Source organism: Castanea sativa, chromosome 1 (assembly GCF_040712315.1).
Source record: "Castanea sativa cultivar Marrone di Chiusa Pesio chromosome 1, ASM4071231v1".
NCBI lineage: Eukaryota > Viridiplantae > Streptophyta > Magnoliopsida > Fagales > Fagaceae > Castanea > Castanea sativa.
The window spans coordinates 24185814-24202819 of record NC_134013.1 but is presented as its reverse complement, the minus strand read 5'-3'; the positions used below and the strand labels follow the sequence as shown (position 1 = coordinate 24202819).

Below are 17006 nucleotides of genomic sequence, written 5' to 3'. Positions count from 1 at the left end.
TCCAGTGACTATTACGTGAGAAAAATGTAACTCCTAAGCAATTATAAAGGTTATCCCTGAACCCTCACACCTCCTCAAATCCAGGGGAGGTTACAAGTCTAATAACTGCTCTTAGGACACTATATAAACGCTCATTCAAACCAGACAAAGGTACGTTTTGACATTTCCCAAAAAATTGGAACTCCAAAATTATAGAGGGAAAACTAACTTTGCCATCGGAGGGTTCTTGGCCGGCAAGCCCAGTCCCCTTTGATTGCCTTTCTTTCTTTTTTAGACCACCAAGATAGCAAGTAGTCCTTTCAAGTCCGAAGCATCTAGTCTACTGATTTTCTTCACATCATCACTTTGTTTCTTCATTTATCCCCTATGTTAGTTTTTCTTGTTTATTCTCCTTTAATCCTTTTGTTTTACCACCACCACACAAATGAAGTTAGTTCTTTATTCCAAGATAACATAATGATCTAAAAACACCGCACTGAAATAATGCTTGATGGTTTTTTTTTATTTTTAATTGTAGTATTATATTTTTGAAAATGAGAAATCGTATTCAATAGTTTTCTATATTATAACTGTGTGAAATCATATACTGTGTATATCTTTAATTCATTAGAAAAAAATATTTAATTCGTTTGTTTTAACTTATCTTCAAACAAATTTCATTGAAGTACCAATATATTAATTCTGAATAACATAATAATCATATAATTTGTTAAATCTATACATAATAAAATGCCTAAAAAAACCCCACAAAAAGAAAGGATATTTTAAGAAATGTGGCTAAGATATGATATTTAAGGATTCTATTCCAGTGTCATCACCATCCACAATGAATAAGAATCATTATTACATTACAACTTCTTACATTCATTGTAATATTGATTCCAATTACATTGTAATAACCATACAGCGTACCAAACGTGTTGATACTGTAGTTCGATTCACCACTACCATTAAACTTCAATTACCACTTACCAGCAACCCAACAGTCCAACACCACCACTTAACCCATATTCATCCTCATAGAACACAAACAAACTCAGATCCATTACCACCACTCAAAGCAAATTCTTCTCCAACGGCAATGATCTCGCTTGGGCTAGCTCCTCCAATAGCTACAATCTCACCACATCGTTGCACAATGCAAACCCAAATTCATCTCTTGTAGCCATTCTCCTACAATAGCTTGAAGACACTCACAAACCCAAATCTCAATATTGTTTATACAGTAAGCTATAAAGGAATGCCCAAATATACAGATTGTACATTTGACCAATGGAGACCTTCGATTAGACTAGGGGCAAAACTAGGTGAAGACTAAGGACAAGTTTAGTGGCCAAAATGGGCAAATGCCCCTTTCACACAAAAAATCCAGCATTTTGCCCCATTTTCCAAACTAATTAGGGAAATGCTTCTGTTTTGAAACTCGATTTTATAAAAATCGAGTTTCAATTTAAAACTCGATTTTTGGACAATCGAGTTATAGCAAACTGAAAAATATAAAAAAAAAAAAAAAAATTGGAACTCGAGTTCCATGTAAAGTACTCAAGTTCCATGAACTTGAGTACTTCACAAAATTCCTAAATCCACGTTCACTATAATTCAATGTTTCAAAAATCGAGTTTTACATTTGGAACTCGATTTTTAGAAAATCAAGTTTCAAAACAAGGGCATTTCCCTAATTAGTTTGGGAAATGGGGCAAAATGCTAGATTTTTTGTGTGAAAGGGGTAAAAGCCCATTTTGGCCCAAGTTTAGCTACAAACTTTGTTGTAGTCAATAGTTACAACTTCATTTAATATTTTTTTATTGAATATGAATTTTGGCAAATCCACGATTGGATTAAATTTTCAATTATATCCTGTATACTTGCAAAATTTTCAAAAGATCAAACATCAATAGTTATATCATCAATCAAATGTTTAAATTTCAAATATTTGAAGTCTAAAATTTTACATAAAAAATAAGTTTATGAATCGAATAGTAAATACCATTCAACTAGTACGAAATTTGACTTGTGTTTTAAAAATATAAAAAACATGTAATTTAACGATTAGATTTTTTAAATATGTAATTTTTTTTTTTTTGAGAGTTGTAACCAAACTTTGTCATAATGAAAATATGTTTTGATTGTGCATGGCCACTATATATATATATATGTAGAGAGAGAGAGAGAGAGAGGTGTTAGGATGTTAGGATATTTAGTAACTATTACAAATTGATGGGTCACCACTCACCACTATTCAATTACAAAAAAGTAATTAAAATATTTATTTATTATGTATTAAAATGGCATTAATTACATTAATTACTATGTTAATTTCCAACGTTTTTATATTTATGTTATTATTGGTAATAGCTGTAAAATTTTCTTAATATATATATATATATATACACCATTTTTTCTTGTTTTTGTTTGCTCTCCCCCACACTCACCTATGTATTCTTCGTAATTTTTGGCTCAATAGAATTTTAAGATAAGAAAATGTTGAAGCATTTGAGTGTGTATATAACACTATATATGTGTGTGTCTATTCGAATTGTAATTGAATCAACATAATTACTCAGTTGGGATCAAATCCCGTCATTGATTAATTTGGAGATTTTTATTTTTGATTTGGCCTTTAAAATGGATATAGCTACAAACTTTAGTACAGAATAAATTATAGATTGTGGGTTCCAATTAGCTCAACTAGTAAAGTTTCTGATAATTGTATAAGAGATATGGAATTCAATTCTCGCCTATACCAAAAACTGATTGGGGTCTTGGTATGATGATAAAGAGCTATCATCAGAAACGAACGCCATAAGTTGAAACTCTCAAAAAAAAAATCATAGATCACAAGCAATCATCTGGAGCGGATGTCAAAAGTTGAAACTCTCCCCCAAAAAAAAATCATAGATCATTTTGTGATTTTAAATAACATGGATTTCCATTTTTTTAGAATAAGTTGTAATGTATTACGAAACAATTATTTTGTACTTCTCTTTTGTCAATAATTTGTTAACATTAAACATATGCTAGTTTGAATTTCATGAAAAACAAAATGTTTATACTTTGACCCCCCAAAGTTTAAATCCTGGCTTTATCCGTCATTGAGACAAAAATCAAGAACACATTAATTACCCATGATTATAGCTTAATCAAGGATTTTACATGTGATAAAAATATGCTATATATAGTATATACTAACATAATCAATGCAATTAGGGAACAGGCCTGAGTCAGGCCCGGCTTCAAAATCATCTACTAAACAGCAACCAAAGAAATGAAGTCCAGAAACACCATGGCTATATTTGAGGGCACCATATACTGCAAGGTGTCACAGACAGCTAGAGATAACCCCCGAACTAGGAGTCAATGCAGCCATAATCGTACAACTTACAAGACTCAGAAGTCAGAACTAAGGTATCCTACTACATATTCATGCTGTTTATGCTGAAAATTAATGAGAATACTTTATATGTGCGCATAAGTCAATACGAAAAGAGAGTGCAAGTACAAATCTCTAGAAAGAAAAAGGAACACCTTGTGTGTATGATCTGCATATACATGGGACTAATATTGTTCCTACTGCCTATTATTTTTTCTAAGACAGAACTGTCTTAATAAAAAATCAATTATGGGAAGCCTATCAAAATGGATCATAAATGATTTTGATAATGTAGAAGCCTCCACCTAACTGATTGGCGTTTATTTCTTCCAATTGATAGAAGTCAAAGGAAACACCACACCTTGAGTCTTGACTGAGGTTTATTGAAAAGTTGAGATTTTCCCAAGTTAAAAAAATTGATTCTACAGCATTGGTTTCTGCTGCAAGATACTGCATGTGGTTACTTCAAGGTGCAAGAGTTCCTAAGGGAGTAAGAGAGCTCTATCAAGAAAGTTGAGTCTGAGGCAATCGTATACAGTAGCAAATCAATAGTGGAGAGGTTGAATAACACTCAGATTAGCACAAAGGAAATATTTTATGCTGCAGAAGCTCATTGATGCTGCTGTAGAAAGTGAGTAGCTGCTCAAGACTTCAAATAATAGCATAATTTGAAAACTCCACTAGAATTTTGAAACGCAACTGCGCAAGCAATCAAAATCTTATTGATCAAATAAGTGAATAACATGCCAACAGTGTATAATCTGTTTAATGCAGTCCGCTCTTCAAATTGATATGCAAGTTTGTGCAGACCAATTGTTCTCAAAATCCAAGATGATCACAAAAGTACCATTAATGAATTATATTACCAAAGACATTCAGCTTTTAGGTTTTGTGACAACAATTTAACTTCTATTCTGATGTTTTTATGAAGTATGACCTTCACCTACTTCAAAATTTTTAAAAGTATGTAATCTGCATAAGGCAGTCTGCTCTACAATTTATATAAATTATATGCAATCATGTGCAGACCAATTGTTCTAAAAATCTGAGGCGATCACAAAAATACCACGAATGAATTAGATCACCTGAGACATTCAGCTTTTAGGTCTTGTGACAACAAATTTAACTTCAGCCTACAATTGCTAATCCCTTAGGCTACTTGGATGCTACATGTAAATAGGACCTTCATCCCATCTTCTCCAAAGCATCTGAAATCACAAAGTCACCACCTACGATGGACTAGTTGCTGAAAACAGAGAAATCAACAAGGAATATGGAAGGAAGTTTTACAAATGCGAAGTAAGCTAAACCTATCACAATAATCACAAAGAAAAGAAAGGAAATGGGGTCATAAAAAATCATAATAAGAACACAATAGAGATAGCTTGCAGTTCTCTTTGATATCCAAGCATACACAATAATCCAAATGGGTTTCCCAAAAAATATCTAATGAGCCATTGACTCAAATCTGGAATGTACTGACTAAAGAATTCCTCAGGATTAAAACAAGCTCCAAGCTTGTATGATACCAACAACAAAATCGTACTCTTAAATTTTTAGTCACATGGCATTTTGAAAAGCTAGTCCTAGCTAAAATGACTCCTAGGGGTCATCCATGGTAGATCATCAAGGCTGGGACGATCTCCAGCTGAAGCATCCTCAGGAAAAACAGGTCTAATCCTAATTCTTGGTTTACACGCTGGTAACAATGGAAGTGGTGCTTCACCTCTAAGAATCCTTGCAACTTCCTTCACTGGTGGCCTCTTCTCTTGGTCTGGGTGCACACAAGAAAGTCCCACCATTAGCATTCTCTCCATCTCCACCACATTAAACTTCTTCATCAACCTCGGATCAGCAGCCTCAATTAGTTTCCCTTTTTCCCACATGTTCCAAACCCAATCAACAAGAAGTGCTCCATCATCATCAACAGGCTTTCTTCCTGTTGCAACCTCTAACACCACAACACCAAAGCTGTAAACATCAATTTTCTTAGTCGGGACCCCAGAATAGACATATTCAGGAGCAAGATATCCCATAGTACCTGCAGGTATAGTTGCATCCCTTGTTTTAGAACTATGCTCATAGACTTCTGCTAAACCAAAATCTCCAAGTTTGGCATTGAAATCTGCATCAAGCATTATGTTGCAAGACTTGACATCTCTGTGAATAATTTGCCTCTCACATTCCTCATGAAGATAAGTCAGAGCAGATGCAACACCCAGAACTATATTAAGTCTTTGCTGCCAAGAAAGGATAATCATTGAACTCGAATGATTGTGCAGAACTTTGTTGAGGCTTCCATGGGGTAAGTACTCATAAATGAGGAGAAGTTCACTTCCCTCACAGCACCATCCTTGAAGCTGAACCAAATTCTTGTGCCTTAAGCAACCCACCATTGTTGCAAATTCATTGGTGAAAGGATTGCGTACAGATTCGATCCCGTTGGTCCTCTCAAACCTTTTAACAGCCACCTCTCCCCCGGATGGAAGGGATCCTTTATAAACCTTAGCCGATGCCCCTTCCCCAACAATTCTGTTTCGATTAAACCCCATTGTAGCTGCTTTTATCTCAGCAAGTGACAACTTTGCCGGTAATCTATTCGTTTGGACTCTACAAGTTAGACCTTCTTTGCTTTTGATATTATGTCTCCTCCTCTTTATAGAGAAGAAACAGATGACAGCAACAATTGCTACTAGGGAGACAACAAATGCAGCTAATCCTCCCAATCCAAAGGCTAGCTCTTCTAGCTTCTTTCTTCTTGCATGATCATCAATAAGGCTGCTTTCACTTACCATGCTTGGTTCCTCTGGAAAGCACATGAAACAGTCCCCCTCTTCAACTGCATCCATTGGAATCACTGAGGGGAGAAACCCAAAAGTTTTGAATTGCCAATGATCAACAATATGAATTGAAGAGCCCTGGCCATTGGAAGCAGAGAATCCAACATGCATGAACTCCTTGAATTGGTTGGAGAGGTCAATTTGTGTAACAAGAATAGGACTTGGAGGCCTAATCTGTGAGTAGCCGAGCCACACCCGGATCATTTTCATGTCATCTCTGTACTCAATCCAAGCTGTAATTTGCCTCCCACTTTTCAAATCAATCCCCCTCGAAACCACATCAACCGAGCTGAGAGAGATAATGGTGTTGGCATCGATACCAACATGATTTCCATTCTTGTCACCAAGTGAAGGATCATAACTTGTATCGAACTCCACTGCAAAAAAAGAGTCTTGCTCATCTGAGTCCTGCTCTGTCTCTGGAAGACCCATATAGCCGCGAGAGGGACTGAAAGATTCGGCATTGTCTGTTATCAGAAAGGCAATCCCATCTCCAGAGGGACAAAATGGAGAAGGCATGATGGAGAAGGAGAAGTGGCATGAGAAAGAAGCGGTTGCGTTGGTTTCTGAATCAAGAAAGCGAATTGGGTACACATAGAAAGCTCTTCCAACACCAATATGAGTATCAGAAGAAGAAGAAGAAGAAGAAGAAGAAGAGAGACAACTGATTTCTTGGGTGAGACTAATGGCATTGTTTCTGAAGTAGGCATCGCCAAAGAGAGTGACATTCTTGGTAGGCAAGAAAGGGGTAGAAAGTGAGAGAAAATTGAAGTTAAAGAAGAGAAAGAAATGGACCCAGAAGAGTAAAAGAGAAGAAGAACGCATTATGGTGCAGTAAAAAGGAAGGTGTTGTTGAATTCTGGGTAGAGATTACTAACGAGAAAAACAGAGAATAAAGCAGAGAAATAATGTGGGAGTTTGATTTTCTTGCCTGTTTGATAACTTGATATTGCATATTTGATTGAGAGACAGTCAGTCAGTCAGTCAGTGTTGCAACTCTTGGAAGTTTACATTTCTGAGGCAGAACGAGAGAAATGGGAGGGAAAACATACCGAATGGGTAAATCAAGAAAGAAAGAAAAAGTGATTGGATCGGCCATAGGCATAGATAATTCCCTATGATTGGTATAGACAGTTAGTCAATCACAGTTTTTGGATGGTCCTGATCAAGTTAAGAGAGAGATTTTGATGGTTATTCTAATGTGGGAAGTCAGTTTATTTGGTTCTAAGTTCTAGCTGGTAGCTAAGCAAATAAAGTATACCTAGGCACATAATTTCATAACCCTTTTTTTTCCATCACTTTTATATGGGATTACCGGATTATGGCTAAACAATCTACCACTGCAGTAACATACTTAAAAATAAAATAATAATTTACCACCTTAATAAATTAAGAAAATGGTGTACAGAAAGGTATTTAGAGCACAAGAAATACATTAGAAGGGATGAAACCCAACTTAATGACCGATGATAATATTGGGTGTGTAAGAGCAATATAAGAGACATTTTTAAAGAAAAAAAAATAACAAAAATAAGGTACAACCTACCTTTAGGGAAATTGGCGGCCTTTATAGATAAGGATGTGTGTTTTTTTTAATTCAGTCAGGGTAAAGTTTTATAATAGACTCATATTGGTTTTTTTTATAGGAAATCAAGCCACTTTTCAATTGAAAGTACATGTTTTTATTAGTTTTTGTTATTTTTTAATATAAATGGAACATTTTTCAAGCCTCTTAGTAGGTATATAATGACACTCGTTAACAAAAGTCTTTTGTTAATGCGCATTGACCAATGAGTTCTCCGTCACTTAAGCATTGTGTTATGTCATGGGCAACTAGACATTAGCTTTCACTTAAAAATGGGGGTTGGGAAGGTGTAGTAATCGGCACCTTTATTTTTTTAATAATTCAATAGTAACAAATAAGAGAGGGAGAATTTGAATCTTGAATATCTCTATTAAAAACAACATGAGGTGCCCCGTTAAGCAAGACTCATGTGAGAATTAACATTATTGATAACATATTTTGTCAGTACCTAATTTTTTAAGAAAATTCAGTATTTTATTTTGGTCCAAGAAAACCTATAAAATCATGTCTTATTAAAGCATTGCACTTGGAGGCCCAAAACTTCAGTGCTCGAAGCTTATACATGTTGAATGAGTATCCAATCCAATCGAAGAATTTCGTGAATTGACAGTAAAATATTGAATTTTGATTGATTTCTGTTTACTCTAACCGAGTTTAAGTGAGCCCTATAGTCCCCCAAATCTGTCACTCGGAACCCTTTTATTGCTTTCGTAATGTACGTGCCATGTTCTAGATTGACATTCCTTTTCGTAAGAAATTTGGCCACTTGCAGAAATCAACCATTGGTTGTATATGGTCTCCATTGTTATCTCTTTCTAGCAGTATTAAAGCAGCAGAATGATTTTTCACCAGAAGGGATTGATCTTGTACTCGTACTATGGATCGTTTCAGGATAATTCTTTAATTTTGTTTGATTTGATCAAAAAATGAAAACAATTTCTTCTTAGACCTCATAAAGCCAGGTAATATCTGGAAAAAATTACATACAATTTGATTTTATTTTTTTTGGTAAACCAATTTGAGCTTTTCGTGCGCAATATATCAGAACAGGTCTTGCGAGAATGTAGTCCCAGTCCTTAAACATTTCCCAAGCCACACAAATAATGTTTACCTAACAAATATCACATCCACAACAAGTCATTCATATTGCACACAAAAAGAATGCCTAGACCATTACTCCAGAAATAAACATATTTTTGGGCCTAAGAAATAAGCAGTAGCACATACATGGTGAACAATGTAACTATTATAGAAAACATTATCATAAGGATTAAATATAAATACGGAACAAGTATTAGAGCCGCAGTAGCTGTGTGCTTTGCACAATCTGTATTGATTTCACCTCATATTTAAACTCCATCATACTGAACAAGTGTGCAGTAATTTCAGATCTTCTGGCAAAAACACTATGGTGGTAATTATTCACTACAAAGCTGCACACATGCCTAACACCATCCCCCTCCCTCAAAAGTGAAAAATATGATAATTATAGTAATAAGAAATAAACAAAACTATATTTGCAGTTTTGTACCAACTGGTTAATAGACTTCAATTCCCAAACCAAGCCTGTTACAGATATAGATAAATCTTCTTCTAATCTCTCCAACTCAAGATAGAACTCAATCTCATAGGATTAGGATAGATCACCTATCAGAAAGAAATTATGAAGGGGGGGGGGGGTAAAAATGCTTAAATGCACATTTGGGCCTTGGGCCTGGTTTGTTAGTATAAGTCTGTTCAATCAGAGTTTTCGAGGCCCACAGGCCAGTTCGCGCTACAAGAGGCAGAGGAGTTGTCCGAGGAAAAGTATCTCCTCGGACGGGCCCAATAAAGGCCATGGGACGTGCTAAAGGATTTAGAGACAAGATTTCGGAAGATCTATTGTGTAAAGACGTGATCCACGCAATGGTTAGAAGGAAGAACGTGTGAGAAATATCAGAAGAGAAAAAAGCTGCTACCACCACATTAAAGGCCCTGCACCTACCTCCCTGGCCGCATTAATGGAGGAAAGACCTCTGAACAGTAACATTCAGCCTTCTAGCTATTATTTGAAGACTTCAAGAAGGTGGTGGATGGGACAAGTATCTATGGGGAAAATCTGTGTTACACGTGGAAGAAAAAGAGGGATATAAGAAGACGAGAGAGGTAAGAAGAGTGGGGACCTTTTTTTGAAACTAAAAATTATAATCTTTTGCTTAAAGAAAGAAAGGCAATACGAGTGATCCTCGGCTTACGTCCGAGGAGGGTTTTTTGTCATATTTATCTATTATTCGCATAGATCGCAGCATTCTAGCTTGTTTATTAACTCTCCAATATCTCTAACCTAAGTTTGAAACTCACACTCTACAAATTTCATTATATAAGACTCTTTGGGCCTGAGTCCATCTAGGGATTGGACCGGGTACAAATTGTGCACTTACAGAATGTATTTCAAATATTCTGCTGTAATCTTTCTGTTTTGCAGATCAAATGTAATGTCTATATATACAATACAAAGCTCTCAAACGATTGTTAAGAGAGCAACAATTTATTCCCAAAATAACTCTTTTCTGTTCTCATACTATGAAATCCTTTCTATTTAAACAATATTATTCTTTATTACCAATATAAGTAGAGCACCTGGCCTTAATTTCCATAGGAAAAGAACACCTAGTACTCATTCTCTAGGTTGTATGCTTTCTTACAAAAATAAGCAGAATGCTTGCAATACAGAAACAAGGTACAAATCACAATTAGTTTTCTCGCTTCTGGAGAGTAGAGAGGTACATATTGTCCCTCTCTTGAAAGAACAGAATCTTCTACAAGACAAGCACATATAAACCATACACCTTTATTATATATGAAACATGGAGCTCCTAGAACTTACACATTCTAAAGGGCCAGAAACAAATTCAATGACTATTCTACTCTTTACATGAAATTTCACATCAAACTAGTGTGTAGTGATTACAGCTTCTCAGTTCAATCATCACATATATTCTACTAGCACAAAAGATAAAAAGAATCTCTAGTTCAATATATATCCGACTCTTAATGACATTACCAGCACAAGATATCATTACGTAGAGCATGTATCATCCCCAAATAGTTAAATGGAAAGATTTTAATGGGGTAAAGGAACATACACAATCCAATCTCCAAGCCATACAAATTTATTTTCCAGTAGCGAATCCCAAACCACATATATAACCTAAAGATCTCCAATCATGCAGGTGCAAAATATCTTCAATGAAAAAGCTGTTACTCCTCTATACTACGTAGAGATAGAAGTCCCTTTGCCAAGAACCCCCCACCTCTGGAATCATAGCAGATACAATTACAGATAAAGGAACCAATCAGTTGTAGCTTCCACTAAAATTAGCTGTTAGAGGAGTATAAATGAACCAACCACAGGAGATGGATCAAACCAGAATTAGGTAACATCGGGTTTACCATATATTATGTAAACAAACATCAATTTTTTCCTGTCATTCCTTTGACATGTTAAATTTGTTTTAACTAGTCAAATTAATAAGCCTCCAACACTACGAATCATAGTTTATTGAGATACATTATAAGATCTATGGTGATTCAATGTGTATAACCACTTATTATCCATGCTTCTTCGGCATAGAAATTTCTTTGTATTTCATCACATTGACCCTTGCTGTCTACTAGCAATTAATAGCATTAAAATAAAATAAAGGCCAAAATGTCCTGTTAGTTCCTAAAGTTTAGCTCATGAGTGATTTTAGTCATTGAAGTTTGAAGCGATCACTTTTAGTCCCTAACAAACTTAAAGTGATCACTTTTTGTGCCTAAAAAACAAACACAAAATTATTGGCTGCTAATCCTTATGGAGTAATGGCATGTCATTTTTTCAGTCAAGCCATGTCATCTAAGGGAATAAAAGCGATCACTTTAAACTTTAGGAACTAAAATCACTCATGCTAATCATTAGGGACCAACAATGTATCTAAGCCCAACATAAGAGTACAAAAAATTGGGACCATAAGAAGGAATCAGAAAACTATTGAAGTGCCATATTATGTGAAATGAATACAAAATGCACAAGTAAAGATCAGCTATTAATAAACTTTCTAAGACAAAATTTTGTAAGAAAAATAGGAATTCAAAGGTAAAGAAGATATCACCAAAAACTTATTAGGAGGCAATTGACACATCGATACGGCACAGTAGGGGCCAATGCTGTGTTAAGCTTGCCTGTGTTTCCAAGTTTATGAGATGTCACTTGACAATGAACATTGACAGAACCCAATAAAATTAAGCAACAGAGAATTCCTTCTCCTTCCTCTTGAGATACTGCTGCAACACTGCAAGCCTAGCGGTCTCAAAGGCAAAATACCCCAATGCCGAAAAACAAGCACTGTGAACAACCCTTGGCCCAATTCCTCTAGTGAACCCAACCCACCCTTCCTCCTTCAATATCTGCTTCACAGTGGCAACCACCCCACTATACGCAACTGCTGCAACTTTATTCACAGCCTCCCCATGAACCTGAGTCATCAATCTAGTCTTCACCACATCAAGCGGCGTAGTGATGGAAGCCGATATAGCACCAGCCAATGCACCACAACACACACTCTGAATAGGCTCCAAATAAGGCTTATTGGTGTTCCTCAACACCGCGGCTTTCAAGTACTCGAAAGACGAATAACTCAAAACCCCAGCAGGCAAATTCCTCAACAATGTAGCAGAGTAACCTGCGTACAAACCCAACACACCATCCTTCTCCAAAATACTCAACAAAACTTGCCACGACCGCCCTTTCACCGCGCCTGCTTGCATTCGCTGCGTGATCAACTCTTTAGGGACCATAATCGCCGAAGACAAGATATTCCCCATTGCCCCAGCAGTTGGGGGAATGAGAACTGTCGGGAAGTTGTCGAATTTCGACAACAGCGACTTCCCAAACTCACAAGTACCGAAATAAACAGCCGAAGAAGCGGTTGAACCGACAATTACAGCGGAAACTCCGCTGTAGAATCCCAAAATGCCTTTGGATTGGAAGGTTTTGATGATTGCATCGAAGGTGTTTGCGTAAATGTCAGAAGCGCCTTTGGTTTGGAGTTTGGTTTTGATTGTGTCGAGTGGGTGAAGACATACGTAGGTGAAGGCGCCAGCAATGCCTCCACCGGCTGCGCCTATGAAGGCGCGTTCGAGGACGGAGAGGGTTTTGAGGATTTGGGTTTGGGGTTTTGGGGGTTTTGCTGTGGGTCTTAAGGAAGTGGAAGCGAAAGAGAGATGGTGGGTTTTGGGTTTGGGGTGAGAGATGAGTGTGGTGGTGAGGTTGGTGAAGAGAGAAGTGAAATCTGGGTGTGGGTTTGGATATTCATTGGAGGTGGTCGTGGATATTCTGGTATCCATTATCAAATTTTGAAACAGTGAATTGTTCTGCTTATTTTTTACACCTGAGACTGAGGGATTTCGTTGAATTAATGAAAATGGAGGTTGGGTTGTTGTGGATAACAACCACTAGAACGATGTCGTTTTGGGGGGAGCATGTAACTTTGATTTTTTTTTTCTTTTTTTTTTTATTTCATCAATACTATTTGGATAATAGTTGGGTATAATTTTTTTCTTTTTTTTGACACATCAATAATTAAAGGTGAGAAGATTTACGATAGCAAAGTCACATTACTAATGGTCATTGCCTTAGAACAATTGCATCAGTTGATGTATAAGTGTGTATAATAAAAAAAATGCTCAAATTTACACATTTTTTATCAAAAACAGCCCACATCAGCTCATGCATACCCATCTATATTTTACATGCTCCTTCAAATTGCTACAGTACCGTGTAAATTTACACGGGTACTGTAGCATGTGTATACGATTTTTTTATAATTCTTTCTCTCTCCTCCTACTGACTCTCACCTCCCTCCCTCTCTCTCTCTCTCTCTCTCTCTCTCTCTCTCTCTCAGACACAGCACAACTCTCTTTCTCTCATCTCATCCATTTTTCTTCCTCTAGCCGCCGATCGCCGCCGATAAGAACAAGATCGAGCAAGCCGAGTCGCCGGACGGCCATCGCGAGGAGGTGGCGGTGCTGCGAGGCGTCGATCTTGCTCCGATTGGGTGGGCGATGAATGGGTTTGGGTGTGGGTGAGGCTCGACAGAGTGAGCTCAATGGAGAAGACGCAGTGAGGGAGACACAGTGAGGGAGACGGAGAAGACACTCGCCGGAGAAGACGTGGTGAGGCTCGACGGAGAAGACGCAGGCTCGACGGAGAAAACACAGTGAGGCTCGACGGAGAAGACGATCGCTGGAGAAGACGCTCGCCGGAGAAGACGCTATGAGCTCATCAGAGAAGACGCAGTGGGAGGAAAAGAAATAATAAAAAAATGTAAAAGAAGGAATATTTTATTAAATAAATGTGTAGAATAGATAAACTGATGTGGGTGTTTTATAAAAGTGAAGGTGTAAAATAGAAAAAGTAGGTTTTGTAGTGTAAAATAGACAAAAATTATGAATGAGCTGATGTGGATGCTCTTACAAGTTATTTTGAAAAGCTTTTATTTGTTATTCTAATTTAAATTTATTTATATGCAATTCTTAAGAAAAATCAGAATTTGGTCCCTCACAGTTTATTTCAATGCCTTTATTAAAACTCTATCTATAGACTATAGACAATATACATATCCCTATAAAATTATATGGAGAGAGAGAGAGAGAGAGAGAGAGAGAGAGAGAGAGAGAGAGAGAGAGAGAGAGAGAGAGAGAGAGAGAGAGAGGTTAATATATAGTTTGAAGTGAATTTGGGTAAAATGTAATAATATCTCCCCAAACTATATTCATTTCTTATTTCTTTTATGAAAATATATTCATTTCTTATTATGACGATTAGTTTTCAATTTGTTGATAATACCTCTATGATTTGGGATTGATTTAATTTCGACTTTTATTGTTTGCAAATTGTTAAATAACGAGTTTTATAAAATATTTCACATATTTATAAACTATATATTGAACACAGGATATATGATTTGCATAAAAACAATTGACTTATATAAATTTTTTGTATGTTAAAAAAATCTCAAAATAAGAATATAGAATATAAAAGTAATTCTTTAAATTGTTTTAAATATAAAAGATAATTGATTTTAACTTTTTTTTTAAGGCTTACAACACAGACTTTTTTATTTTTTTGAGTCAACAACACAGACTTTGGTTTATAGTGAATTCTAATAATAATATTCTAAGAGCAATAAATGAATGTGATGTGATTATAGTGATCCTAAATCAAATGAAACTAAAAATAGTCAAAGTTGGAGTACGAATATTTGATTTGTTATTAATTTATTATAACCATTGATGATGCTGAAAATCGTCAGTAAGTCACACGGCCTTCACGTGCCCTCGATAAGAACCTGCATAACACAAAAGCTGAAGATCTTAAAAGGGGTACTGGTGTGGTACCGGCCATATACCCTCCGACGGTCAAGTTAAATAAATCTTTTATTTACTACTCTAGAGTATTAGAGTTGGGGTGAATTATGCATACCTTCATTTGTGAGGATTTTGGAGTTTTTATAGTAGTGTAAAGCCGAAATCCACGCCTTGATCCAGAAGTTCTTTTTTTATAGGAAAGAACCTCTTTAATCCGTGTATCTTCCGGAATCCTTTCCTTATAGGAGTCTTCTTGATTAGGGGTAAGTGTGGAGCGCAAGATATTTCTTTATACAAGCATGCGTGGAAACCAAGCAAGGTCACGTCAGACTCATCAGAGATTCATATATTCTCTTCAACTTACTATCTTCAACTTACTGTCTTTAGCTTATTATCTTCAGCTTACTGTGTCCCAAGATGCAACCGTCAGGTCTGGGGTGGAGCTGTAGACTTTTCAACAAGGTTGTCTCTCATGAGTGAAGCTGACAACCTTGTTATGTCCGTCGCTTTCTGTTTCGTTATGGGTTGATTACAAAATTATCCTTATCAACCATTTAAATATTATACAAAGAGATTAGTTTAAGAATAAAATTATACATTTTTTATAAAAAAATTATACATTGTAAATGTTTTAACAAAGTAATATATCATAGTTCCATATGATTAATTTTAAAAAAAAAAATAACTTTACTTTCAGAGGAGTTATCTTATAATTTTATAATTTATTCTTTTTAGAAGTCAACATTTAACCTCAACACCATTGTAATTCCTCCTTAACCCCTCATCTCTAATTTTTAATTAACAATCTTAATTTTTAAAAATATTTAATTAAATATCTAAAAAATACATAATTATACAATAGAAATATACTACGCATGTTGAGGTGCATTTCTTAGCATACGCAACCAATGAGGTTACCATATGTGATTAATTCTTTAAAGAATATGTGGTTAACTCTAATGGCAAAAATACGTATTACCAGTTAAAATATTAATGTGGCTTGATCTTGAGATCCAATTGTCTAATTTAAGCACGTGAGGTGTTGTTTTAATTGTTAAAACTTATGATTTCATTTTTAATTAATCACTTACTCATCCAGCGGTTAAAATGATGATTTTTCTTTTGTCATAAATTGACAAATTTTCCCTTGCATTAGTTTTGATGATTGCAAGATGGGATGCCTACAATGGCACAAAAACTTACAATATATATTTTTTTCTTTTTTTACTAATAGGGGAGGAATGTGCTCAATGTTAAGTATATATTAAGATTTGAAAAGTGTAGAAATAATATATTAAATATATTTTACCATACCACAAGTCGGGTGTGGGGTTAGCCAATACCCAGCCCTCTGTGAAAACTGAGACTCAAGGGGACTGAGATTTTCATTAAGTAATTAGTCGTTAGCAAAGTTCAAACTAATTTATAGTATTACTAATTTTATTGCAAAAACTAATAATAATTTTATTGAGAAAAACTTACAAATTGAAGTAACAATAAGTTTGATTAGTATCACAATTAACAATATAAAAAATATTCTTTTAACTATTTCTTATTAATAATGCCTAGATAATAAAATTAATTTGTAAAAAAAGCTTAGATAACAAAATGTATGACGTGCGTCATGTGCCAAATTTTAACATCCATATAACGTTCTCATTCAGCTAATCAGAATGTACTTTTTTTTTTTTTCTTTCTAGAAGATTTAGAATGTAATTGGCAAAGAAGCTTTACGTATCCAAATATCATAGGTGATAAAGAAGTTCTAAAATCCTCCATGATGATAAAAATCTAAGACCAAAACCAAGTAGAAGTAGTATTG

The 17006-nt window shown here is 35.5% G+C and overlaps 2 protein-coding genes across 3 annotated transcripts; both read right to left on the bottom strand.

Moving 5' to 3' along the window:
* Positions 1-4868: 4868 nt before the first annotated feature.
* LOC142622826 (L-type lectin-domain containing receptor kinase S.6) lies at positions 4869-7234 on the bottom strand. Its single transcript, XM_075796374.1, has one exon. The coding sequence runs from the start codon at positions 7033-7035 to the stop codon at positions 4957-4959; it is 2079 nt and encodes a 692-aa protein (XP_075652489.1). The 5' UTR covers positions 7036-7234; the 3' UTR covers positions 4869-4956.
* Positions 7235-10704: 3470 nt separating this feature from the next.
* On the bottom strand, positions 10705-13225 carry LOC142639409 (protein MITOFERRINLIKE 1, chloroplastic). Of its 2 annotated transcripts, XR_012845156.1 has the most exons (2): positions 11929-13225; positions 10705-11090 (listed from the first exon to the last, which is right to left on the bottom strand). XR_012845156.1 is itself a non-coding variant. In XM_075813597.1 (1 exon), the coding sequence occupies exon 1, from the start codon at positions 13160-13162 to the stop codon at positions 12059-12061; it is 1104 nt and encodes a 367-aa protein (XP_075669712.1). In that variant the 5' UTR covers positions 13163-13225; the 3' UTR covers positions 11790-12058. The 2 variants fall into 2 exon arrangements, 1 of the variants encoding a protein (XP_075669712.1); XM_075813597.1 differs by lacking the exon at positions 10705-11090 and having other exon boundaries at positions 11790-13225.
* Between the last annotated feature and the right edge of the window lie 3781 nt (positions 13226-17006).